Source organism: Physeter macrocephalus, chromosome 15, assembly GCF_002837175.3.
Source record: "Physeter macrocephalus isolate SW-GA chromosome 15, ASM283717v5, whole genome shotgun sequence".
Taxonomy (NCBI): Eukaryota; Metazoa; Chordata; class Mammalia; order Artiodactyla; family Physeteridae; genus Physeter; species Physeter macrocephalus.
Window position 1 is genome coordinate 26,208,703 of NC_041228.1, and position 27,124 is coordinate 26,235,826.

The 27,124-nt window shown below is 35.4% G+C and overlaps 1 protein-coding gene across 5 annotated transcripts in view; it reads right to left on the bottom strand.

The window, feature by feature from the left end:
- NUDCD1 (NudC domain containing 1) overlaps positions 1 to 27,124 on the bottom strand; it is a 110,659-nt gene that overhangs the window by 49,852 nt on the left and 33,683 nt on the right. For 4 of the 5 annotated variants that reach the window (XM_028500550.2, XM_024129431.2, XM_028500552.2 and 1 more), the window contains exons 5-8: positions 26,212 to 26,394; positions 22,413 to 22,617; positions 19,135 to 19,279; positions 14,426 to 14,551 (exon numbers count right to left, since the gene is read on the bottom strand). In XM_028500550.2, coding sequence (XP_028356351.1) covers positions 14,426 to 14,551; positions 19,135 to 19,279; positions 22,413 to 22,617; positions 26,212 to 26,394 — 659 coding nt within the window. The remainder of the gene's footprint in view (positions 1 to 14,425; positions 14,552 to 19,134; positions 19,280 to 22,412; positions 22,618 to 26,211; positions 26,395 to 27,124) is intronic. The other variant, XM_028500551.2, reaches the window with a different exon arrangement.

Here is a 27,124-nt window from a genome sequence, read left to right on the forward strand (position 1 = left end):
CGTCCAGAGCCTGTGCTCTGCAACGGGAGAGGCCGCAGCAGAGGGAGGCCCGCATACCACAAAAAAAAAAAAAAAAAAAAAAAAAAAAACTGAGGAATTCAGATGCTGAATCTTAAGCTGTCACTTCTAAAATACCACCTCAATTAAGCATGTTACTAAAAAAAGAGCCAAGAGTCAACTAGAAGATACTTCTCAACACAGGGTTGCCATAAACCTTCAATTTGTAAAAACTGCAATATCTGCAAAGTGCAATAAAGTAAAGCACAATAAAACGAGGTATGCCTGTAATCTCTCAGAAATAAGGAAAGATGACCTAAAAGGTGGAATCAAGAGCCCAGAGGGCAGAAGAAAGAACCAAGAGCCAGGGAGAAACACTTCCAAATAAGAGTAGGGTTGAGTCTTGCTTGAGAAACTTCCAACATTTTGCCTGGCTAGATTTTGGAATTGCTTTGGACCTGTCACCCCTGTGTACCTTCCATATTCCCCCTTTTTGTATAGAAATGTGTACAGTGATAATCCTATGCTTATCCCATCATGTTATATTGGATATACTGGTGCAGATAACTAGCCTTTTAGTTCACAGGGCCACAGATCAAGAGCAACTGTACCCAAGGAGCTGTCCTTAAAGGATCCTCATCTACACCTGGACAAGATTTAGGTGATGATACACTTGCCTTTGAGTGAATGCTATATCAGAATATGACTTTAAGAGACCTTTGCAGGGTACCTATTTTGCATATGAGAAGGCCATAAATCACTGGGAACAATGGGTATGCCAGTGCCCCCAATGCCCATATCAGTGGCTATGATAGCCAGCTACCAAAGTGGCACCCTTTGATCCCTGCCTTCTTTTATTCACAGCCTATGTCTTCCCCACTCGCAATGTACTCGGGTGGGTCTGTGTGACCAACAGAATATAGCAGAAATAACAGTATATCACTACCAAGATCTAGTTATAGAAAAACATTACAATTTCCATCTTGGTCACTTCTGTTCTCCCCACAACCCTCCTCAGATCACTCACTCTAAGGGAAGGCAGTGGCCATGTCATAAGCAACCTTATGAAGGGGCTCACATGGCTAGAAGCTGAGGTCTCCTGCCAACAACCACATGAGTGAGCTTGTAAGTGGATCCTGAAGCCCCTGTCAAGCTTCACATGACTACAGCCCAGGCCAACACCTTGAGTATAACCTTCAGAAATATTCTGAACCCAAACCACCAAGCTAAATGTCTTTCAAATTCCCGACCCACAAAAATATGAGATAGTAAATGTTTCTGTTTTAAATCACTAAGTTTTGGGATAACTGGTTATATAGCAACAGATAACTAATAAACATGTTTTAAATATTAAGATACATGTTGCAGGTTAAGGATGGAAAAAATTTAATCATATAAATACTAATCACAAGAAAGCTGTTGTGGTTACACTAATATCAAACAGAGTATGTTTCATGACAAAGAGCATTAGCCAGAGATAAAAACAGGCATTTCATAATGACAAAAGGGTCAGTTCATCTAGAGAACAAAAAAAAATCTTAAATGTGTATGCTCCTAATATTACACAGCTTCAAAATACTTGAATTAAGACTGACAAGACTAAAAATTAAAAGGAGAAACTTTAAAATTCACAATTACATTTGAAGATTGTAACCCTCCTCACCTGGAAACTGTAATAAGTAGAGAGAAGGACAAAAGGGATATTAAAAGTTCAACTAATTGAGAGGAGGCAGAGCTGCAGCCACAAACTCTGCTGACTTGGCAGCAACCAAGAGGACCACCTGCCCCTGTGAATACAGAGGCTCAAGAGTGTCAAACGTTGGGTGGAGACAAGATGGCGGAGTAGAAGGATGTAAGCTCACCTCCTCTCACAAAAACACCAAAATAACTAACTGCTGAACAACCATCAACAAAAAAACCACTGGAACCTACCAAAAACGATATCCTATATCCAAAGACAAAGAAGGCGGCACAACGAGATGGGGGTAGACAGCAGAAGCAAGAAGAACTACAATGCTGCAGCCTACAGAATGGAAACCACAATCACAGGAAGTTAGATAAAATGAGACAGCAGAGGAATATGTCCCAGACAAAGGAGCAAGATAAAACCCCAGAAGAACAACTAAGTGAAATGGAGACAATCTACCCCAAAAAGAATTCAGAATAATGACAGTGAAGATGATCCAAGATATCAGAAAAAGAATGGAGGCACAGACCAAGAAGATACAAGAAATGTTTACCAAAGAGCTAGAAAACATAAAGAACAGAGATGAACAATAAAATAAACTGAAATTAAAAATACAATAGAAGTCATCTGTATCAGAATAAATGAGGCAGAAGAACGGATAAGTGAGCTTGAAGACGGAACAGTGGAAATCACTGCCACAGACCAGAATAAAGAAAAATTGAGGACAGTCTAACAGAACTATGGGAAAACATTAAACTCACAAAAGTTCGCATTATAGGGGTCCCAAACGGAGAAGAGAGAAAAAGAACCTGAGAAAATATTTGAAGAGATAATATCTGGAAACTTCACTAACATGGGAAAGGAAACAGTCAACCAAGTCCAGGAAGCACAGAGAGTCCCAGGCAGGATAAACCCAAGGAGGATCATACTGAGACACATAATAATCAAACTGACAAAAATTAAAGACAAAGAAAAAAAATTAAAAGCAACAAGGGAAAAGCAACAAATAATGTACAAGAGAACTCCCATAAGGTTATCAGCTGATTTCTCAGCAGAAACTCTGCAGGCCAGAAGGGAGTGCCACAATAAAGTGATGAAAGGGAAGAACATACAACCAAGAATACTCTACCCAGCAAGGCTCTCATTCAGATTTGATAGAGAAATCAAAAGCTTTACAAACAAGCAAAAGCTAACAGAAGTCAGCACCACCAGACCAGCTTTGCAACAAATGCTAAAGGAACTTCTCTAGGTGGAAAAGAAAAGGCCACAACTAGAAACAATACATTAATAGGATAATACACCATGACCAAGTGGGATTTATCCCAGGGATGCAAGGAGTTTTCAATATCTGCAAGTCAATCAGTGTGATAAACCAAAATAACAAATTGAAGAATAAAAACCATATGATCATCTCTGTAGATGCACAAAAAGCTTTTGACAAAATTCTACACCCATTTATGATAAAAAATCTCCAGAAAGTGGGCATAGAGGGAACATGCCTCAACATAATAAAGGCCATAAATGACAAAACCTACAGCTAATATCATACCCAATGGTGAAAAGCTGAAAGAATTCCCTTTAAGATCAGGAACAAGACAAGGATGTCCACTCTTTCCACTTTTATTCAACATAGTTTTGGAAGTCCTAGCCATGGCAATCAGAAAAGAAAAAGAAATAAAAGAAATCCAAATTGGAAAAGAAGAAGTAAAACTGTCACTGTTTGCAGATGACATGATATTATACATAGAAAATTCTAAAGATGCTACCAGAAAACTACTACAGCTCATCCATGAATTCAGTAAAGTTGCAGGATACAAAATTAATACACAGAAATCTGTTGCATTTCTATACACTAACAAAGAAAGATTGGAAAGAGAAATTAAAGAGACAATACCACTTACCTTAGCATCAAAAAGAATAAAATACCTAGGAATATACCTACCTAAGGAGATAAAAGACCTGTACTCAGAAAACTATGCCACTGATGAAAGAAACTGAAGATGACACAAACAGATGGAAAGATATGTCATGTTCTTGGATTGGAAGAATCAATACTGTCAAAATGGCTATACTACCCAAGGCAATCTACAGATTCAATGCAATCCTACCAAATTACCAATGGCATTTTTCACAGGACTAGAACAAAAAAAATCTTAAAATTTGTATGGAGACACAAAAGACCCCAAGTAGCCAAAGCAATCTTAAGAAAAATGGAGCTGGAGGAATCAGGCTCCCTGACTTCAGACTACACTACAAAGCTACAGTCATCAAAACAGTATGGTACTGGCACAAAAACAGAAATATAGATCAATGGAACAAGACAGAAAGCCCAGAAATAAACCCATGCACCTATGGTCAATTAGTCCACAACAAAGGAGACAAGATTATACAATGGAGGAAAGACAGTCTCTTCAAAAAGTGGTGCTGGGAAAACTGGACAGCTACATGTAAAAGAATGAAATCAGAACATTCCTTAACACCTTACACAAAAATAAACTCAAAATGGATTGAAGACCTAAATGTAAGACTGGATACTATAAAACTCTTAGAGGAAAACATAGGCAGAACACTCTTTGACATAAATTGCAGCAATATCTTTTTCGATACATCTTCTAGAATAATGGAAATAAAAACAAAAATAAACAAATGGGACCTAATTAATCTCAAAAACTTTTGCACAGCAAAGGAAACCATAAACAAAATGAAAAGACAGCCCTGAGAATGGGAGAAAATATTTGCAAATGATGCAACCGACAAGGGATTAATCTCCAAAATTTACAAACAGCTCATGTGGCTCAATATCAAAAAAAACAAACAATCCAATCAAAAAATGGGCAGAAGATCTAAATAGACATTTCTCCAAAGAAGACATACAGAGAATTCCCTGGTGGTACAGTGGTTAGGACATGGCACTTCCACTGCTGGGGGCTTGGGTTCAATCTGTGGTCAGGAAACTAAGATCCCACAAGCCATGCGGTGCAGCCAAAAAAGAAAAAAAAAAAAGACATCCAGATGGCTAAGAGGCACATGAAAAGATGCTCAACATCGCTAGTTATTAGAGAAATACAAATCAAACTACAAAGAGGTGTCACCTCACACCAGTCAGAATGGCCATCATCAAAAAGTCTGCAAATAATAAATGCTGTAGAGGGTGTGGAGAAAAGGGAGCCCTCCTACACTGTTGGTGAGAATGTAAGCTGGTATAGCCACTATGAAGAACAGTATGGAAGTTCCTTAAAAAAACTAAAAATAGAGCTACCGTATGATCCAGCAATCCCACTTTCCTGGGTATATCCAGAGAAAACCATGGTTCGAAAGGATACATGCACCCTAATGTTCATTGCAGTGTTGTTTACAATAGCGAAGATATGGAAGTAACCTAAATGTCCAATGACAGATGAATGGATAAAGAAAATGCGGTACATATATACAACGGAATATTACCCATTAAAAAACTGAAATGCCATTTGCAGCAACATGGATGGACCTGGGGATTATCATACTAACTGAAATAAGTCAGACACAGAAAGACAAATATCATATGATATCACTTATATGTGGAATCTAAAAAAATGATACAAGTGAACTTATTTACAAAACAGAAACAGACTCACAGACTTAGAAAACAAACTTAGGTTTACCAAAGGGGAAAGGTGGGGGGGAGGGATAAATTGGGAGTTTGGGATTAACATATACACACTACTATATTTAAAATAGATAACCAACAAGGACCTACTGTATAGCACAGGAAACTCTACTCAATATTCTATAATAACTTAAATGGGAACAGAATTTGAAAAAGAATAGACACATGTATATGTGTAGCTGAATCACTTTGCTGTACACCTGAAACTAACACAAAACACCGACAATCAACTATGCACCAATATAAAATAAAAATTAAAAAAAAAACACCTCAGCTATTGAACCTAATACAACTTGACCTAACACAAATTGAGGTCACCCAACCACAGCATATACATATTTTCAAGTATATATGGAAAAAATACCTACAGAGACCATGTATGTACTAGGCTATAAACAAGTTTGTATAAATTTTAAAAGACTGGTTATCCCTAACCACAATGAAGTTAAGTGAGAAATCAGTTTAAAAAGAAAAAAACCTGTATACACATACACACACACACACACACACACACACACACACACTCACACACATCACAAAAATCCCTACATAGTTGGAAATTAAACCACCACCTTATAAATAAGCATGGGTCAAAGAAGAAATCTCAAAGGATATTAGAAAATACGTTAAGCCGAAATAAAATGAAATATATGGAATGAAGGTTAAGTGGTACTTTGATGGAAATCTATAGCTCTAAATGCATTTATCAGAGGAGAGGTGCTACAAATCAATTACCTATGTTTCCACCTAAGAAACTAGAAAAAGAGGAGTAAATTAAACCCATAATTAGTAAATACAGGGGCCATTACTACAATCCTACAAACATTAAAAAGACAATGAGAGAGTATTTTGGAGGACTTCTGCAATAATTCAACAACTTGGATGGAATGGATTAATATCTTGAAGGACAACAACGATCAACACAGGCTAAAGAAGAAAGAGAAAATCGGAATGGCTCTGTATCTACTAACAAAGCTAAATTCGTAATTAAAACCCTTCCCACAAAAAATCGCCAGGCACAGGTAATTTCAGTGATAAATTTTACCAAACATTTAAGGAGCAAATAATACCTACCCTATACAAACTCTTTCAGAAAATAAACCTCTCAATTCATATTATGAAGACAGGATTACTGTTATCTAAAGAAGAAATTACAGGAAAACCATAGATTAATATCCCTTATGAATACAGAAATTAAAAAATCCTTAAAATAATGCTCATGTTACAATTTTTTAATTAAATGATAAAACTGAACGTATTAACAGAAGAAGAAAATCCATATAATCAAGCAAATGCCCAAAAAAGCACTTAAATTCAACACACATTCATGATTAAAAAGATAAAAATCTCAGCAAAATTGACTATAAGTGAGTTCCTCAACCTAACATACATAAACCCTAGAACTAATGTCATATTTGATGCTAAACCACTCAATCCTTCTTCCTAAGACTAGGAATAAGACAAGGATTTCTGCTCCCATCAATGAAATTCAACGCTGCATCTGATGTCCTACCTAGTACAATAAGACAAGACAAAGAAATAAAAGGTGTACTGACTGGGGCTTCCCTGGTGGCGCAGTGGTTGCGCATCCGCCTGCCGATGCAGGGGAACTGGGTTCGCGCCCCGGTATGGGAGGATCCCACATGCCGCGGAGCGGCTGGGCCCGTGAGCCATGGCCGCTGAGCCTGCGCGTCCGGAGCCTGTGCTCCGCAACAGGAGAGGCCACAACAGAGGAAGGCCCGCATACCACAAAAAAAAAAAAAAAAAAAAAAAAAAGGTGTACTGACTGAAAAGAAATGTTAACTATCTTAATTCACAGGCATTATCCTGTACATGAACATACTGATGTATCTACAAAAAAGCACTGGAAACAGAGAATTTATAAGTTACAATATAAAGTCACTCAACCTTATTTCTATGTAAAAGACAAAACAAATTGGGAATTAAAAATATATACTAATTACAATAGCTTCCAAAATATGAAATACAGGTGTTAAACTTAACACTAAAAGCTTCAAAATATTGCTAGGAAACATTAAGGGAAACCTAAATAAACAGAGACATACAATGTTCATGAATGACACAACTCAATATTATTAAGATATCAATCAATTCTCCTCAAGTTGACCTACAAATTAAACACAATCCCAATGACAATCCCAGCAGATGTTTTTGTACAAATTGAAAAGCTGATTGTAAAGTTTTTACAAAAACAAAACCAATTTAGGAAAATAAAAACAAAGATCAAGACTAACCCTAACTGAAATCAAGACTCACTACATAGCTACAGAATCAAGCCAGTATAGTACTGTCTAAAGAAGGGATCAGCAAACTTTTACTCAAAGGGCCAGATGGTAAATATTTCAGGCCTTAAGGCCATATGGTCTCTGTTAAAACTATTCAACTCTCTTGATGTAGTATATAAGAAGCCACAGACAACATACAAATAAATGTCTATGGTTGTGTTCCAATAAAACTTTTTTACCAATCAGGTGGCTGTAGGTAACCAGTACGGTTACTGACCCTGTTCCAGATATGAACCATTTGTCAAACACGTGTATTACAAATATCTTCTCCTCACTGCAAGTTTCCTTCTTCACTCTCATAATGGCATCTTTTGATAAACAGACGTTTTTAATGTTTTTAATTTTGATCCAACTGAACATCTTTTTTCTACAGTTAGTGTTTTATATGCCCTGTTCAAATAATCTCTACCTGCTCCAATGCCGCAAAAATGTGTTTTCCTCTATATGCTTTATTAATTTACTGTTTCATGTTTAGACATGCAATCCATCTGTAATTGATTTTTGCATATGGTGTGATGTAAGTGTCAGTAAATTATTTTTCCTATGGATATCTAACAGACTAAGAGCCATTTATTGTGACCATCTGTTTCCCCACTATATTGTAGTATTATCCTTGTCACAAATCAGGCTAATTGTATTTCTGTGTTAGGCTTATTGTCCATAATAACAAACTACATTTATTGTCAAGTATCTATAAATTGACAATAATAAATTATTGTCAAGTATCTATAAATTCCCAGATAAGGGAATTTCCCTTATCTGGTGTGTGAGGGGCAATCGTCCTGGGAAAAAGGCTGCTGAATAAAAAAAGAAAAGAGCCATAGGTCGTCTGATAAAAGGTCTTCCAACTGGGATTGTCACTTAGGATAGTTTCTGAAAATATCCTTGTCCTTTAAGATTCTAGATGAAAGTTTATTAAATATTCTATCTAAAACAAAAACTTCTAGGAAGAGTTTCTTCCTGTAGAGATGCTCAGTATATATGAACTCATATTCTAAGAAAAAATTCTGTCAGTCAAGTAACAATCTCATTGATATCTCAAGGGCCCTAAAGGCTAAATTCTAGTGGACTGAGGGCTTGATAACTGTAGAAACTTTAAGAATCAAGAAATATGTGATATGCAACTAAAATTATCTTTCCTTTCAGAGAACAGAAGGTAAAAATGGAATTGAAGACTACTTCAAATAGGTCTGTCACAGGTAATGTCAATAATAACCATTGGCAACAAATAATTGACATTATCCATTATATGCTCATAACCCTGAAAGAAACTGAAGTGCTTTCAGTTGAATCACACTCATTATGACACCAGTAGTACTCTGATACCTGAACATTAACTTGCAGGGAGACAATTATCCTAAGGACTCTTTCATTTCTGCACATCTTTCTAGCAGAAGCACTAATGTATTCTAGGCTACTACTTCAAGGTGTTCTTAGAGCAAACAACTGTGGAAGGTAAACTGTCTCCCTCCAGAGCAAAAGGCAGGCTTTTTTTTTTACTGTCCAGTAGCATGAACATAATCTCTCTCTCCTGCAAGGTCAGCCAAGCTTTCTGGTCGTCTCCATATTACACTGTGGGAATTGGGGCACTGGGAATTGGTCCAAATGTTGATACTCTAGCTAATATTACTGCTGTCAGTAATAAACTGTCCTTTGTTTCTGACCCAAGAGTCTCATGTCTTTTACCAGCATCTATGAAACTATGGCAGGCTAACTTGCTAGTTTATGGGAAAGTTAAAAATCTCAAATGCACTGTGATTTTGGAGAGAAAGATGGGATGCTGATAGAGACATGGCTCTCTTAAAGAAAAAATATGAGGGCCTTATGGTTCAAGTTATACAATTTGAGGTAAGTCTGTGGGTGCTGGTAGCAAATATGCTGACCAAATTGTATGGCCAATCAGGCAACAAATGTTCCTCTATTTTACTGCCTGGTAATTAGGAAGACTTGGGGAGAGGGGTGCAGACTGCTTCCAGGGAAGATGGTTCATAGACAGCTGCCTGAATGGTGCTCTGGTTATTTCTAACTCTTCCAGAAGAGAATACCTCCTCACCAACCTAATGGTGAGCCTCAGGTCCATCCCAGAGTAACAACTAGCACTAGGATTTGTCTCCTACCACTTTCAGGCACTGTTACAGAGATATATACTTACTCTGAGCATGAAGGCAGGGAAATTATTACATAGCTTCATTTCTAATATAGTCAAATTTGATACAATCAAGAAAATTGTCAATTCAGTACCTCAAGGAGCTTAAAAGCTTGAGAACCACGGATTTAGATACTTTCTAAATGTACTTCCTTCCTCTATAAACTCTGATCCTATTCTTAATATCTTTTTGAAAGAAATAGTATACTGAATACATGCCATTTCTACTACCTTTCTTAGTGACATTAACCTAAAAGAATTATTTCCTGTTTGTACTTCCTCTGCTTACTGTCTCAGTGAGTTTATAAGTTACAAATATTCTTTTCAGCTGTTTCATTCTCATGTTTTAAACAGTAAATGATGAATACCACCTGATTTGCAAAATTCACTGTAATTTCTAAAAAACATCTTATCATCTTTTGATTGTTCAAGGCTATATTTAGTTTGATCTCTAAAGATCAGTGTTGTCTGGCAGTAATAAAATGCAAGGCAAATACATAATTTTACGTTTTCTAGCAGCCACATTAAAAAGTAAAGAGAGGGCTTCCCTGGTGGCGCAGTGGTTGAGAGTCCGCCTGCCGATGCAGGGGACACGGGTTCGTGCCCCGGTCCGGGAAGATCCCACATGCCGCGGAGCGGCTGGGCCCGTGAGCCATGGCCGCTGGGCCTGCGTGTCTGGAGCCTGTGCTCCGCAACGGGAGAGGCCACAACAGTGAGAGGCCCGCATACCGCAAAAAAAAAAAGTAAAGAGAAATGGGATATATTCATTTTAATAAATGTATTTCACTTAACCAAACATAACCAATTATCATTTCAACATGAACATTCATATAAAAGTCATTATTAACAATACATTTCACATTCTTTTTTTCATGCTAAGTTTTCAAAATCTGGTTGTGTATTTTACACTTACAGCACATCTCAAACAAACTAGCCACACTGCAAGTGCTCAAAAGCTATGTGGCTAGTGACTAATATTTTGGATAACACAGCTCTAGATAAAAGCAAAAATAATTCATCTTCAACTGTTTCTAAATTCTGATTTGAGCTTTACACCCCAGTGATCACATCTTATTACTTTTCTCCTTCACTTCTGAAATTTAATATTTCTCTTTTATTCTGCTGCTACATATATTCATTTAACATTTTACTTTCCAAATGCCAAATTCTAACCCTAATTTACATTTCTTTCAGGGAATTTTATATTTTGGAAAATCTGTCATTTACAATATAGAGTTCTGACCTTTTTGTTAATTTTTTTTTTTCTTCTAAATTAAGGATATATACTGACCTTTCCATGTACAGGTAATTTCAAATTGTCCAAAGTCATGACAAATGAAATCAAGAAGATAAACCTGAAGTAAACATTGCAGAAAGGAGTACGAATTACCCATATAGTACTATCTGATGCCTAAAATGGATGTACCACTGAATATCCACAATATTGGAGCCTCCTTCATTCCCTTTCCCAATGACATGCCAACTGGTATCCTCTTAGGCACACCAAGAAACTATTTTTGAACAAGCTACATTTGACAACACAGACCTTGACTTTCATACAATACACTGACCTACCAAATGTGTCTTTATTTTTTATTTTTACTTTTTAAATTATTATTATTTCTTTTGGCCGCACTGCACAGCATGTGGGATCTTAGTTCCCCAACCAGGGATCGAACCTGTGCCCCCTTCATTGGACCTGCAGGGAAGTCCCCAAATCTGTCTACAGAAAGAAGATGGACTTAGTACTTAATTGTTGTTCCAGTTATTACCATTCCACTTATTCCCAAACATCAATGTTTATGCATTTTTACTTCACTGAATCTTTGCCTATATTCATAAAAAATGACTAATGATAGAAAAATCAAAGTGCTTATCATTATAAAAAGAAACTTTGGCCTCAAATTTAACTCAATTGAGATACTGGTTCAAGACAGCAATATAGAAAGATACTGAACTCGCCTCCTCCCATGAAGGAGGGGCAAGTATCTAATTCAACACACATCTAGGAGCCTACTGAAATATACTTCAGGGAGAGGAGGTAAGTGCCATCTTTTGCACTCTTCCTCTGCCTCACTTCAGAGCATCAGTAATCTCCCAAAGGGAACCTTGTACACAGATCTGGTGCTCTGATTTTTGTGGTTTCTGCCCAGGGGATGCTCACTGATTGCCTCGTTCTGGTAGCCAGTAGGGCTTGCATTCCTGGTGCCATGGGACTATAGCAATTAGAGACAGTTCCTGGCTGACCACCACTACAGGGCTCAACGGAGATGGCAGACCGAAACACACCCCCAGTCTTTCTGTGAAAAAACCCTCTCTGCTTGTCCTAAAGCCTCAGAGTAGTGAAGCTACTTCACTACTTCACTACAGTAGTGAAGCTTCTGGTGTGACACATACCTAGAGGCCTACTGAGGTGCTGCTGCTCTCTGTGGACAGAGGCCAGTGACTGCCATCTTTGCACATTCCCTCGGCCTTACTCTAAGTCACTGGTATCTCCAGGAAAGGAGCTTGCATACTCATCTGGTGCCCCAATTTTTGCGACTGTCGCCCAGGGTATACCTCTAGATCACCTGGCTCTGGTGGACAGTGGGACTGACTTATGTTTGCGATCCCACAGGACGGTACATATTTGTGTACTTCAAACCCTGATGCCTGAGGGTCTGGCTTCCAACCAGCCTGAATTCAGGTGCTGACTGAGATCGTCCGTTTTGGTACACTAACAGGTCTTGGCACACCCTCAACTACTGGGAGCCAAAAAAAAAAAGCTGCTTGGACAATCACAAAGTCTGAGAGGCAACTAAGAACTTGGGGCAGAGTTGAACAATAAGGTTCATCTCCTATATGAGACCACGTCTTTAACTGGGAGAGATGGCTATTTTATTTAATGGATAGAAACCAACACATCAAGTCAAGGAAAATGAAGAAACAGAGGAATATCTTTCAAAGGAAGCAATAAGATAAAACCTCAGAAAAAGACCTTAATGAAACAGAGATAAGTGATTTAAGAGATAAGTGATAAAGAGTTCAAAATAATGGTCATAAAGATGCTCACTGAGCTTGGGAGAATGAACAAATTGAGAACTTCAACAAAGCTTAGAAAAATGTAAGAGAGTATATATTTATATAAGTATATAAGTAGTATCAACTTCTTCCTCTTAGAGGCCACAGAGAATAAGATGTTTCCACCGCTCCACCAGAGTCAGCCAGATCTGGTTTGGCAATGCCTGTAACTAAGATTAAATCTGCTAAATTCTAGGATTTAGTCAGCAGATGGGGCTTTTGTACCCTAATTTGTAAATAATAAATGTTTTATTTTGGTCCCCTTCTGTTACTCCTTGGTTTTAATTTTTAGTATGCTTAAACATAGCAAATAAAGAGAGGTATCATTAACTAGATGCCTCTCAGTGACCAACATTAAACTACTTGATCAATACTACTTAGTAGTGCTATACTAAAATGAAATGAAATTCTCGGAGAAGCTAAGCTTAAACAATAACATTTTACGACATCTAAGATCAGGTGTCTTCTCTATAAAAGTTAGGCAGGAAACAGTACCTAAAAGTTATAGCTCCTAAGACTATAACTTTAGGAAGAAAGGCCAGATTCTTCAAGAATAAATAATCTACAGTTAGTCAGATTGAAGAGTCTTTCATCAGTCACACTTAGGAATGATTTTCTAAAATCTAACCCAAGGCAGTAAGAGTAATTGTGTAATGGCTCTTCACTCACAATTAAGGGAGTTATCTATGGGATTATGTCAGAACTAAACAATATCTAAGAAGCAAAACGCCTAAAAAAATCTAACGACTTTGATCATCTGGGCTTTGGCTCAATGCCCGGTTTGCATAAAATAATATGACCAAGAACTTTGTTTACTCTTTAGTTAGAGGAGTGATTGACAAAGAAGGGAAACATAAAAGTGTATGCAAATTTCTTGAGATCCAAGATGCACCTAAAACAATTTTTATTTCTATGACTGTCACCAAGAGATCAGTCTAAAAATATGTTTTTAAGCAGTTATCAGAATCAGAACCTTTGGTGGGTGTTAGGTACACTGTGGTAAGCAAAATGTCATCTCTGTGCTTTTTAGAAATTATTGGCGTTAGTTAGTTATAGGAGAGCAAAGCAGATGCAGAAATTAATCATAAGAGTAAGTAATTTTGGTACAAGCTTGAATGACACCTCTTTCCACCCACTGGTCTTATGCCATTCCATCTCATTTGTCTACATAGGTATAATCAAAAAAATGCTCATTTTTATAACACCTTTGAGTATTGTAATACCCAGCCATTAGTTAAAAAAATGTTAAGTATCCAGAAAAAGTTAGGAAAGGACAGTGAGTGAAAGTTAGATATTAAGTTGTTATATATTACAGGCACAACTACACATAGAAAAACTGCACAGAAAAAAAGCCCACTGAAAAGATATCAATATGCAGTAGTGCCAAACATACAACGTTGTTTAATTAGGAATGATGGTATAAAAAGATGGCTACTTTAGGGAGTGAAGAAATTTACATCACAGCCAGTAACTGACAATCAAGCTGTCTTTGCAAAATAGTATTTAGTCAATCAATTATCATTTCATCTGAATAACTTCTATTTATTTACAAATTTTTAGAAATATCATTATCAAGAACTTACCACATGAGTAGTTTTTAATGTACTGCCATCAAATCTGCATAAACTGGAGCTCTCTTCAAAGAAAATATCACATTCTTCTAACTCTTGAGCATTACAAGGAGGTTTACCTTTATCTGGATTTGGATTCTTAGACCATAAAAGAAAATAAATAACAAGAGAATGAATTTCTTCATACTCAACGATGTTAAGATTACAGCAATAATTAAATATTAAATTTCAGACTCATGACCAATAAAAACTTAAAAACAGACACAAAAAAGATAGAATGATGGAATCAGCAGAAAAAGATATGAAAACAGCTATTATAAACTTGTTCTATATACTCAGAGATGTAAAGAAAAACAAACACATTGAGAAATATGGAAGATCTAAAAAAGAACTAAACTGAAATTCTAGATATGAAAATACAATATCTGAAATGGAAAACACAATATTAGATGGGATTGACAGCTGATTTAGACATTGCAGAAAAAAAGACAACCAGTGAGTTGGAGTCTATCTAAAATGTAACAGTCTATCTAAAATAGTAATAGAGTCTATCTAAAAATGAAGCACAGAGAAGACAAAAAATAAAAACACACAAAAGATGAGAACCCTAGTGACCTGTGGAACAATATCAAATGGTCTAACATATGAGTATTTGGAAGAATGCAAGAAGAATGGAAAAAATTTTGAAGAAATAATGGCAATTTTTTTTCAAATTTGATGAAAACTATAATCCTACAGATTAAAGAAGGTCAAAGAACCCCAAGCATAACAAACATTAGGAAAAAAAAAAAAACACAGCAAGTCACATTACAATGAAATTGCTGAAAATGAGAAAAATGAAATTATTCTCTAAGTAATAAAGAGAAAATCTTAAAAGTGGTTACAGGAGGGAAAAATCACATTACTGACAGAGGAACAAAATTACAAATGACAGCTGACTTCTCATCAGAAACTACACAAGCCAGAAAACAATGGAGTATATTTGAAGTTCTGAAAGGGAAAACAACCCTGTCAGCACTGACTTACACCCTTAACAAAAATAGCTTTAAAAGAAGGAACTCATGTATTTTTGCAGACAAGGAAGACGTATTTCTGCAGACAAACAAAAGCTGAAAGAATTTATCCAGCAGAACTACATTGCAAGAAATGACAAAAGAAGTTCTTCAGCCAGGAAAAAAATGACACCAGATGGAAATCTGAATCAACACAAAGGAATGTAAAAAAGAGGAAATGACAAATATTTGGATCAATATAAGGCTTTTTCACCCTGCATTTTTAATCTCTTTAAAAGAAAACTGACTGACTAAAGTTAAAATAATACCATATCATGAAGTTTATAACATAGAAATAAAATGACAAAAATAATACAAAAGATGGAATGGAAATATACTGTAAAGTTCTTAAGTTATGAGTTAAGTGATATATTTTGAGGACAGATGGTGATAAGGTGAAGATGTATACTATAAACTCTAGAACAACCACTAAACACACACACAAATATCTACCCAAACAAAAACACAGAGGTATAGTTAAAAATATGCCAAAAGTAGAGATAAATGGAATCATTAAAGTAATTTTAATATGTTCACTGTTTGAATGCAAAAATCACTGTTTGGTCTTATATCCCTCAAAGAGTAAAAAAGGATCACTTAAATGATAAATTATACATTCACATGCACATAACAGAAATACAATTCTATAACAACTGATAAAATGTCCACACAACTAGTTTGCCAAAATGCAGTCATGTTACTGAGAACCTAATGAAAAGACCAGAGAGTCTGTGAAACTAAATGTCTGGAAGTTACAGACATTATCAAATCTGTCCATTTTCCAGCTGGGATATGGAGCCAGCTAGCTGTGGTTGTCTTCTCCTTTCTAAGTACCAATGGAAACAATTCTGGTTGCAGTGGCTGGCTGAGAAGGTAATTCCAGCAATTAGCTGGGGCCATTTTGTCACAGTATCTCAAGAAGATATACACATCCAGCAGAAAAGAAAGCACCCAGCTAGCTGTGGTTGTCTTCTCCTTACTAAGTACCAAGAGAAACAATTCTGGTTGCAGTGGCTGGCTGAGAAGGTAATTCCAGCAATTAGCTGGGGCCATTTTGTCACAGTGTCTCAAGAAGATATATACATCCAGCAGAAAAAAAAGCACCCTCACCACTCCTCCCTCCCTTCTCCTTTCAATTACCCATATGTTAGAGATGGGAGGGCAAAAATTAAAAGCTAAGGACTATCAAAGCAGCCAGTACTTAACAGGACAAGATTACAGAGAAAAGGGAATAGCAAGGATAACCCAAGACTATGCTGCTTTCCTAGAGTTATCTGCTATTTCAAGCTGAGCTGAAAAAGACAAGTGGAAAGCAGAGGATAAGGGGCTAAAAAGCTGAGTTTTGATAATTATCAAAGTGCTTGGGAGACAAAAATTAGAAATCAGGGCCCACAGAGGAGGAGAAACCCTGGTAAACATTCCAGACTTTCAGTTGAGATTCATGAAAAGTTCCGCCCTAGGAGTAAGAACAAACAAAGAATAAACCAGCCAAGCAAAAAACTGAAATCCAGCATCAAATCAAATCAATCAGTAACGGGATTAAGAAAACAGGCAGAAAATTTGGGGGATGCAGCTAATGTAGTATTTAGAAGGAAGTGTATAGCATTACATGCTTTCATTAGAAAAGGAGAAAGGTCAAAAATCAATCATCTAAGCTTTCACCTTCAAAAAAGAGCAAAATAAATCTAAAGCAAGCAAAAGAGAGAAATAAATGTAATAATAGAAATGAATGACACTGGAAACTGAAGAAAAAGGAAAAATAAAGTCAATAGAAATAGATGCCCCAAATAATCCTGTAACTAGTAAAGAAATTAAATTCATGGTTTAAAAACCTTCAAAAAAGAAAACTCCAGTCCAGACAGTTTCACTGGCAACACCTATCAAACATTAAAAAAGATATAATGCCAAGTCTACACAATCTCTTCCAGAAATAGAAGATAGCAACACTTCTCTACTCATTTTATGAACTCAGTATTACCCAGATACCAAAAGTAGATAGACAGTAAAAAGACAAAACAAAACAAAAACTATAGGCCCCAATATTCCTCACAAACATAAAAGTAAAACTCTTCAATAACATATTAGTAAACCAAACCAGTGATATGTAAAAAAGAATAATACATCATGACCATCATGATACTCTTAGCATAGTAGGAATAGAAGGAAATTTCCTCAAAGTGATAAAAAAAATCCATCGTACTTAATAGTGAAAATTCAGTCTTTTCCCCAAGATCATGAGTAAGGCAAGAATATCTGCTCTCACTAGTCACCATTCCTATTTTACAGTGGATTAGAGGTTCTAATCAATGCAGTAAGGCAAGAAAAAGTATAAAGATTTGAAAAACACAGAACTGCCTTCAGTTAGAGATGACAAGATTCTGCTTTTTATTTTAAAAGTAACAAACACACTAGTGTTTAGGCATAAATAACTTACTCATATATATGAATATTCATTTGAAATCATCAAGTTTAAAAGACAGTAGCAATTATCTACAATCTCAAAACAAACCCCCACTACTATCACTATAATTATATCCCCAGAGCCCTATCACAATAAATACTTGCTGAATATTGGATGAACACAGAGCAATGCAGTCTGCATGGCTTGTAACAAGAGGGCTATTGAAATCAAAGTTCTATAGTCATACATATGAATTCCAGTGATTCTTGAAATTTTCCATTATGCTAGAAAATGTGACTCTTGGTTTCTCCATTTTGGTCATGTTTTCTTTTGTCAGAGACATTTACTTTCAATATTCTAATCTTTCCTTTCTAACTTAGTATGCAACTAACCCTACAGTATAAATACTTCTTTATATAATCTTCCTCATTGCTATAATTCCAGATGGCAATAAATCAGACATTTTAAATTTGCTGATATGTTTTGGTAAAGGAACATAACTGAAGTTCTGGTGTACTGCTATATTTGTTCAAATTCTTAACATTATCTTAAATGTTATCGGAGTAGGAACATACTCAACAAAAATCTCAGTTTTATGTTTTATATGTATACACACACACACACACACACACACACACCTTGTGATATTCTAAGAGCACCCAGAAAATTTCAATGACTACACGTAGATTATTAGCAAGGTAGGGAGTAAAATCATAATTTTTGTCCCTGTCAGCTTTGGTCAGTCAATTCTTCTAAAAGAGAATATAGATATACACAGAGATAGAGCTGACACTTGAACAACATGGGTTTGAACTGGAAAGGTCCACTTAAAATACATACTACAGAAATACATAATACCCAATTGGTTGAATCTGAGGATGTGGAGCAGTAGATACAGAGGACCAACAGTAAAGTTATACTTGGATTTTTGAGTGCACAAGGGTTGGTCTCCTAACCACTGCATTGTTCAAGTGTCAACTATATATCTTTTTTTTTCTCTCTGTACATATATTGAGAGATACATATATACATACAACCATACATGCACACCCACCCTATATGTACAACATGCCCACACACATATATATATTCACACAGTATAAGGAATAAATATTAGAATTTTAAGCCATATTCAAACACTAGTCATTAATACCTAACCTGTCTCTTACATTAGGAAAAGCAAAATAATGTTTGAAAAACATGGTATAATCCTCACATAACATACTTCCGGATTCTTGGGAAGTCACACTGCTATTGCAATTGCTTACCAGTTCATCAGAGGTCAAATGCATCAAACGTTCAGCTATTGCAGCACATTGGGCTGAGTCTCTAATAAATTCCCCCTCTTTATCACCAACCACTAGCTCTGGCCATGTCAGTCCTTCATTCTTCTTAATCAAGGAAATCTCCAAGCTAGAAGTTTAAGATGAGAAAAGTAATGTTACATTAAGCAACTATACAAATTATACAACCAATACCAAACAGAAGAATCTTCCACAGAAATTACCCCTCTGATGTCCAGAGGATGTTTTACCAAAAATCATGTTCATTTTCATTCTGCATATGATGGAAAACCTATCATCCAAGGGTAAACAATATAGATTTAATAGACAAGAAGGTACCACTGGAGTGATTGGAAAGAGTAAGAGCACTCAGAAGGTACTGCTGCAGTTCAGGTGTGCTGTGTGTTGCCAATCTTCAGTAATAGGAAAGTGCAAGCAGCATGAATTTATGAGCTATTTCACTGGGGAACGGTGGTGGTGGGGTGGAGGGTGGGCAAATAAAGTTAACTGGAAAGGGCCTATAACTAAAGGTACCTCTTTGTGTGTGGAGCCAACAATTACCTTCATTATCACAAACTAGTAGACATATTATTAACCTAAATATCAGGAAGGTTAGTTAAATCAATAAAAAGCGACCCATCAGGGAATACTAAGATTAAGGACTGATGCAGCAGAAAAAGGAGCGAGAGCTGAGTCAGGGCAGACTGTGGACATGGGATAGGGAGTTGCCCATGTGCCTCTTGAATAGGAAAGGAAATCCAGGTAAGCTGGCTGTTGCTATAATACAGAGAAAAGTGGTGTTGGTGGTAGCTGTTTCACAGCAAGGCAACCTTTTCCATGTGCCATCTCTGGCACACGTGGGCCATACTAACCCATGCCCTGGAACACAATTGCAAGGAAACAATTGCAAGAACACGATAGTAACTATTATCGTAATTATCAAATAGAACATGCAAACTTATCAGATATTCTTTTTCAAGGCTATTATCACTACCTCGTGAATTAATTACAGTACTTTAAAATTTTCTAAAACTTCTTATATTTTAAGAGACTATACAAAATAATATCTTTCTTATGTAATGAGTTCCTATCATTAGCATTAAAAACTACCACCATGGTCAATAATGCCCAGATTTAGTTACATTTTCTAAGGAGAAAGCTAATCTTGAATGATGATGATGATGATAATAATGATGATAATAAAAATGACAGCAGCTTATACTTACCTAATGCTTACCGTAAGCTAGGTGCTATCTTAAGCACTGTACATGTTTTAACTCATTTATTGCTCACCACAAACAAATAAAGTACTATTATCATCTCCATTTTACAAGTAAGAAAAGAAAGCACTGAGAGGTTAAGTAACTTGCCAAGGTCACAAGCTAGTAAAGCAGTCTGGCTCCAAGTCCATGTTCTTCACTACTGCACTATTCTGCCTCTCTGAAAAAATATATGTAAATAACTATTAAAGAACTTGTACCTAGTGACCAGAATGCATAAATACTGTTCTTAGTCAGTTGCTACCTAAAGAAGTTAGAGTTCATACAGTTTTAGTTATAAAGAATTTATGAACCATCATTAAATTGGCATATCTAGTCAATGTTACTCTTTTAGCACAAATGCATTTCTACATTTTAAAACTAGAATCACATCCTACCATCCAAGCAAAAAGGAACACATAGCCCCATACATAATAAACTACAGATTAGTTAACAAATCCTTCCAAAACTAGAAGGAACTTTAACTACTGAAAATGAGATGAATAATACAATCAAGTACAAAAAAATCATGTGTTTTTAAACCAATGATACCACCTACACCACACTGTAATTATCTTTTGTAACATAAAATAGTAATCAAGCACCTCAAATTTAATGAAAAAAGAATACTGGTCTATATTCATGTGTCAAATGCTGAAACTATTTGCATAAGGTCCAGCTCTTCTCCTAAACCTTGGCTGGGTTACTGCTTGATGACTTATATTTAGCAGTATGTTCCAGCTGGTTTGCCAATTTAAAAATGCTATCCTCATCTCTCACACACACTAGTAAGATATGTTTAAACAGAATATATGGAAATATAAAATATTTTTGAAAGAACCTTTCAGATATTGAGTTTTTAAAATATTACATTAAAAAGTATAACAAAGTCACCAAATTTCTCCATTAATAAAATGATTTCAGGGTATCTGCTTAATTTAAAAACAATTTTGAACTAGATATATATTTCTTAGACTCGCAGAATTCAGAGTCACATCAAGACTCACATGGATGGGTAAAATACCACTAACCAAGAATTATATTTAATAAAAATATCTAATTTTACCCTCTTCTGACAAAATTTGACCATTTTAAAAATTAAGTGCCTAATACCATTCATTAACCATCACTGAATTCAATAATTACTAAGACTTGATCTAAAATGAAAGAGACTAATTTTATTAATCCAAATGATTAGGGAATGAAGTATCTGGAACAATAGATTTACAAAGAGGAATGGTAGTTGGGGCAGAGGATTAGTCTTATAAGACACAACCTTTGTTTACCTTTTATTTACATATTCTTTTTACTGAGGTGTAATTTATAGATGAAATTCATAGATTTTAAGTGTAGAATTCATTGTTTGACAAATGCATATGCCCGTATAACCCAATAAAGATACTGAAACATCCAGGAAGTTCCCTTGTGCATTTTTCCAGTCAATCCTCCTGCACCCTAGAGGTAACCACGGTTCTGATTTGCATCACCATAGATTAGTTTTGCCAGTTCTAGAACTTCACTTATGTGGAATTGCACAGGGCATACTTTTTGTCTCTGGCTTCTTTCAGTCCGCATAACGTTTTTGAGGTTCATTCATATTATGTCTATCAGGAGTTCTCTGCTTTTTATTGCAGAGTAGCATTCCACTAATTAGCAAATTAAAGTTAATAGAAAAAAATTATTTCTATTAAAAAGTTTAAAAAGCACAAATTTAAATAAATGACCACTTTCACCTATTATTATTATTGTTTCTGTTATTATCATTGTATCCAGAGCTGGTAATGAAAAGCACTGCAGTATAATGTAAACAATAACTATAATAGTATCATTAATCTTAACTACAGTAATTCCATTTTTAATCTATCTTAAGAAAAATAATCAGCAATACTGATGGACCTACTGTAGTATTCTCCTATGATGTAACCACTGCAGAAAGTATAAAAAGAAGAAAAAAGTGAAATAATAAAAAATAAAATTTTAAATATAAATAAACTATAAAAATACCTATTATTCTCTTTAATTATCCATGTACTGCTTTCATGATCAATAGATGAATAGAGATTTCCTTCCAAAAACCTCTGACCCTTCAGCACAACGTTGACATGATCAGGCAAAAACTGTATTTGAATGTCTTCCTTAGTACAGTCTTCTGGAAGCGATATTGTTACTGTCAAATCATCTTCAGTCTGTTGCCAGTAATACAGAGGTTCTTTTAGGAAAAGAAAAATGCATTATGTAATTAAAAAGCTGAGACTAGGTCACACAAAAGAACACCTATCTTAGCATATTTTCTAGTGTTCCTCTCACCAAAAAATAATTATGAACAAACACACAGAGATCTCCATGCGGAATTTTCACTCAAAGAGTTGTAGCAATTTACTTGACATTTTCCTGTTCCAGGATTACCTCATGCTCCAAGAGATACACATTCATAAAGTACAAATCATAGCAACTCTTTCATCCCCATTCCTTCTCTCCCTGCCTCTCAGTATCCCTACTTCCCTACTTCTCCCTCTTCCTCTTATACACGCACACGCACACACGCGCGCACACACACAGTGGATTCTGAGTTCAAAAGAATACCAAATACGTCATAAACTCCTGTCTGAAACTTTCACCACAGCCTTGATTTGCCAATGTTGGGGCAATACAGTAACTCTGTGATACAGGAGACTACTGTTATTTGGTGGGATACATGTCCACACAAAAATAAAAGATATTTTCCTTATAAAGGTATTGGCTATTCTACCTCATTCACAACATGAAAGCAATTCCATAGCAAATTCAAGGGCTGTCAGTATATTTTGTCTAAGTTCCCAATAAAAGAATCCTCCCTTCATCACCTTCTCTAACTCCTCAGCTTGTCTCCTAAAAATCTATCTACTAAAGAAACACTTTTAGACACATCATACTATCACCATGGAAGTAGGAAAATAGGGCTTAAATGCAAAATGAATAAATATTTGCTTAATGGCATCCATAAACATTAATCTGTCTATCCACTCATCAGAAAGGAATATAACAGAGCTGTTAGGAACTAGTGCTCCAGAGTTGGCTAGTCCACGGTCTGAATCCTGGTTCAACCATTTAATAATTCTGATACAAAACTATACCTCTAATCCTCATTTTCCTAATCTGTAAAATAGTGTAACAGAATATTACACACCTCTTAGGACTCACTGGTGACATTTAAATGAGTTAATGCATGTAAAACATTTAATATCAATTCTGTTAGCTAAATATATTATAAACTCTCACTAAATGTGAGTTATTATTCTTTTTATTTTCATGTGGTTTTATGTTAAAACTTGGGGGGCTACTTGATATGCTGAAAGATAAAAGCATGGTGTGTCTCCTGGAAGGGTCACTTTTATCTGATATTAAAATTTTTCTTTTAACAAATATGATAATATAGAAATAAATATAAAACACGTGGGCTTCCCTGGTGGCGCAGCAGTTAAGAATCCACCTGCCAATGCAGGGGACATAAGTTTGAGCCCTGGTCCGGGAGGATCCCACATGCCGCGGAGCAACTGGGCCCATGCACCACAACTGCTGAGCCTGCACTCTGGAACCTGCGAGCCACGACTGCTGAAGCTCACGTGCCTGGAGCCCGTGCTCCGCAACGGGAGAAGGCACCGCAATGAGAAGCCCACACACCGCAAAGAGGAGTGGCCCCTGCTCGCCACAACTAGAGAAAAGCCCACGCGCAGCAACAGAAGACCCAACGCAGCCAAAAATAAAATAAATTAAAATAAACTTTTTTAAAAATGCATGAATTTTTAGGATAAAATTGTTACTCCAGGGTAATATCTAACTTGCATCACATTCCTTTAAGTCTCAGATCCTCTATCTTTTGCCTTTAGAAGTACTTTTAATAAAAACTTACTGAAAAAGCTTGAAATATAGCTTAAAAGACATAAGAAATGTTTTACTCATCCCTCGTCTCCCACAAACATTAACAAGGCAGTTTACACATAATAATCATGCAATATATAATTTCTGCCAGATATGGGGATGGGAGGAACCTGCAAAATCACATGAGCTTTTAGTATAAATTAAGGCCATGGACATAGACTAAAGAGAAAGCCAGAATTTTCTTATTCCCCTCTCCATCAAAACTATACAAACACCTAAATAATTTTTTCCATTGTTGGTTGCTTTGAGTACCTTTCTATATCTCTAGAGATTGTATTAGGTCTTTCAAAGAAAATATCATTATTTATAATATCATGACAGTACCAAATAGGTAATAGATAATATCAGCCTTAAAGTTTATAGAAAATGAAACCAGTATACATACTCAAAAGAGTGCTTAAAAGAAAGCATACTAATTAACAAACTATGCATAACTTTTAAAAATTAGAACAATTTTCCTTTCTTATTGTGAAAGTCCAATGATAAAATAAATACAGAAGAAATTTCCCAAGAGAAAGTGGGTAAAGAAAGGGCTATTTATTAGAAAGGAAACAAAAATGGAAGGGACTTGTGGTTTACACTAAAAGGGAAAAACGAATTCAGGAGGAATGCAAAATATAGTGTGAGATGTCAACAAAAGAAACACTGGACTAGTGGCTAGTGATTTAAACACATGATGTGTCCCAGCTAGCCTGCAAATCTGTCTTGGAACCACATGGTCCTAGCTACTAGGCAGACTGGTTCTAAAGATTAAGGCAGTCTTTCATTCTTCCACAACCGCTCACCAAAGGAGTTCTAAAGGGCATGTGGTCTAGAGATATGGATAGCTGCTCTGGCTAAGCTTTAGGAGAGTTTAACATTATAATTAAGACAAAATAGTAGAATTTATTCAGAAAGGGATCTTACATAAAAACATCACAAGATGCTAAATAAAACGCTACCAAGCACAACCCTTATAATTGGAGGTGTACATGTTTATAAACCTGGAGAAAATATTTTTCAAATATTTATTACATATTCAAATATTATATAACATATAAATTAAGTATTTGAAAAGTATTTTTAAATACTTTTCAAAGGATTCATTTTTTAAGCTATAAAAGTATATAAAACTATACTTACAAAAATAGTGAAACTGATTTTTATTTTAAATAATTAAGTTGTTAAAGTAATAAAAAGGGTAGATTCAAAGAGTAATATATATAATTGTTAAATATTGTGAAAAATCTGTTAAGTAAAATATACTAGTCCCTGGTTATAAATACCAGAAATATAAACAGTAATGATTATAGAAAAATCTTCTCTTGAATACTTTTAAAGAATATGTACTCTTTGTATACAAATATAAATTTCTCCTGAAAGACCTTTTTACTCTTTTCATTCTAAAACATTATCTTCATTCATTCACTCATGCATTCATGAATGAACTCAACACTGAGAAAACTTAGTCAGTGATTCTACCGCCAAGGAACCTTCTTTCAGTTTAGTATGAAAGATAAGAACATGTAATTAGGACACCTATAATGAACAGAGGTTAGCTTATTTTTAAAAATTATTACTGACAATACTAATATGCTGGATTTTCAAACACCAACAAGTAGACATTAGTATTTGTTTATTCATTCAATAAGTATTTATTAAATATCTAATCAGGTTAAGATAATATATAGGTTTTAAAAACATTTTTGGTAATTACAAAGTATTAAATTGAACAGTTCACAGTACTTAGGTGGTATATTTTATAAAAGACCATTCTGGGAAATATAAAGGAAAATAAAGAAAAATTAAGCGCCTATCTTGACCTGGTAAAACTCATAACTTAGCTGGGAGGACAAATCAGATATATTTTACACAGGAGCTCTATGGATATTCGAAGTAAAATTACCTTTGATTTTCTCTGACATGTCTTCATCCTTACTTTCTTCAAGATTCTGACCAACTTGAACAAATGTAAAGGACTTGTAAGAGACAATCATTAGACCATTCCCATCGGGCTCAATAGCAGCATAATGGGGCACTGACTTTCCATGGAGAATATTACGCTTAGTAATTTCATATTTTTTTTTATCTGTAAGAAAATAAAGCATTTTAGAAGAAAAAAATTACAAATAAAAAACTATATAATAAAAATATTTGAATATATTTGTATATTAACTCTAATTTAAACTAAATATTTTAAATGTACTATTAAAAAGCACACTGTTAGGTACCTTTTTTAAAAAGGATAAAAAAAATTTACAACCTAATATTCTGTAAATAAATCCCTATTTTAAAATACTGGGTCTGCACCTCCTAGAGAAATGGAAATAAAAACAAAAATAAACAAATGGGACCTAATGAAACTTAAAAGCTTTTGCACAGCAAAGGAAACCATAAACAAGAGGAAAAGACAACCCTCAGGATGGGAGAAAATATTTGCAAAGGAAGCAACTGAGAAAGGATTAATCTCCAAAATTTACAAACAGCTCATGAAGCTCAATATCAAAAAAACAAACAACTCAATCCAAAAATGGACAGAAGACCTAAATGGACATTTCTCCAAAGAAGATAAACAGATTGCCAACAAACACATGAAAGGATGCTCAACATCACTAATCATCAGAGAAATGGAAATCAAAGCTACAATGAGGTATCACCTCACACCACTCAGAATGGCCATCATCAAAAAATCTACAAGCAATAAATGCTGGAGAGGGTGTGTAGAAAATAGAACCCTCTTGCACTGTTGGTGGGAATGTAAATTGATACAGCCACTATTGAGAACAGTATGGAAGTTCCTTAAAAAACTAAAAATAGAA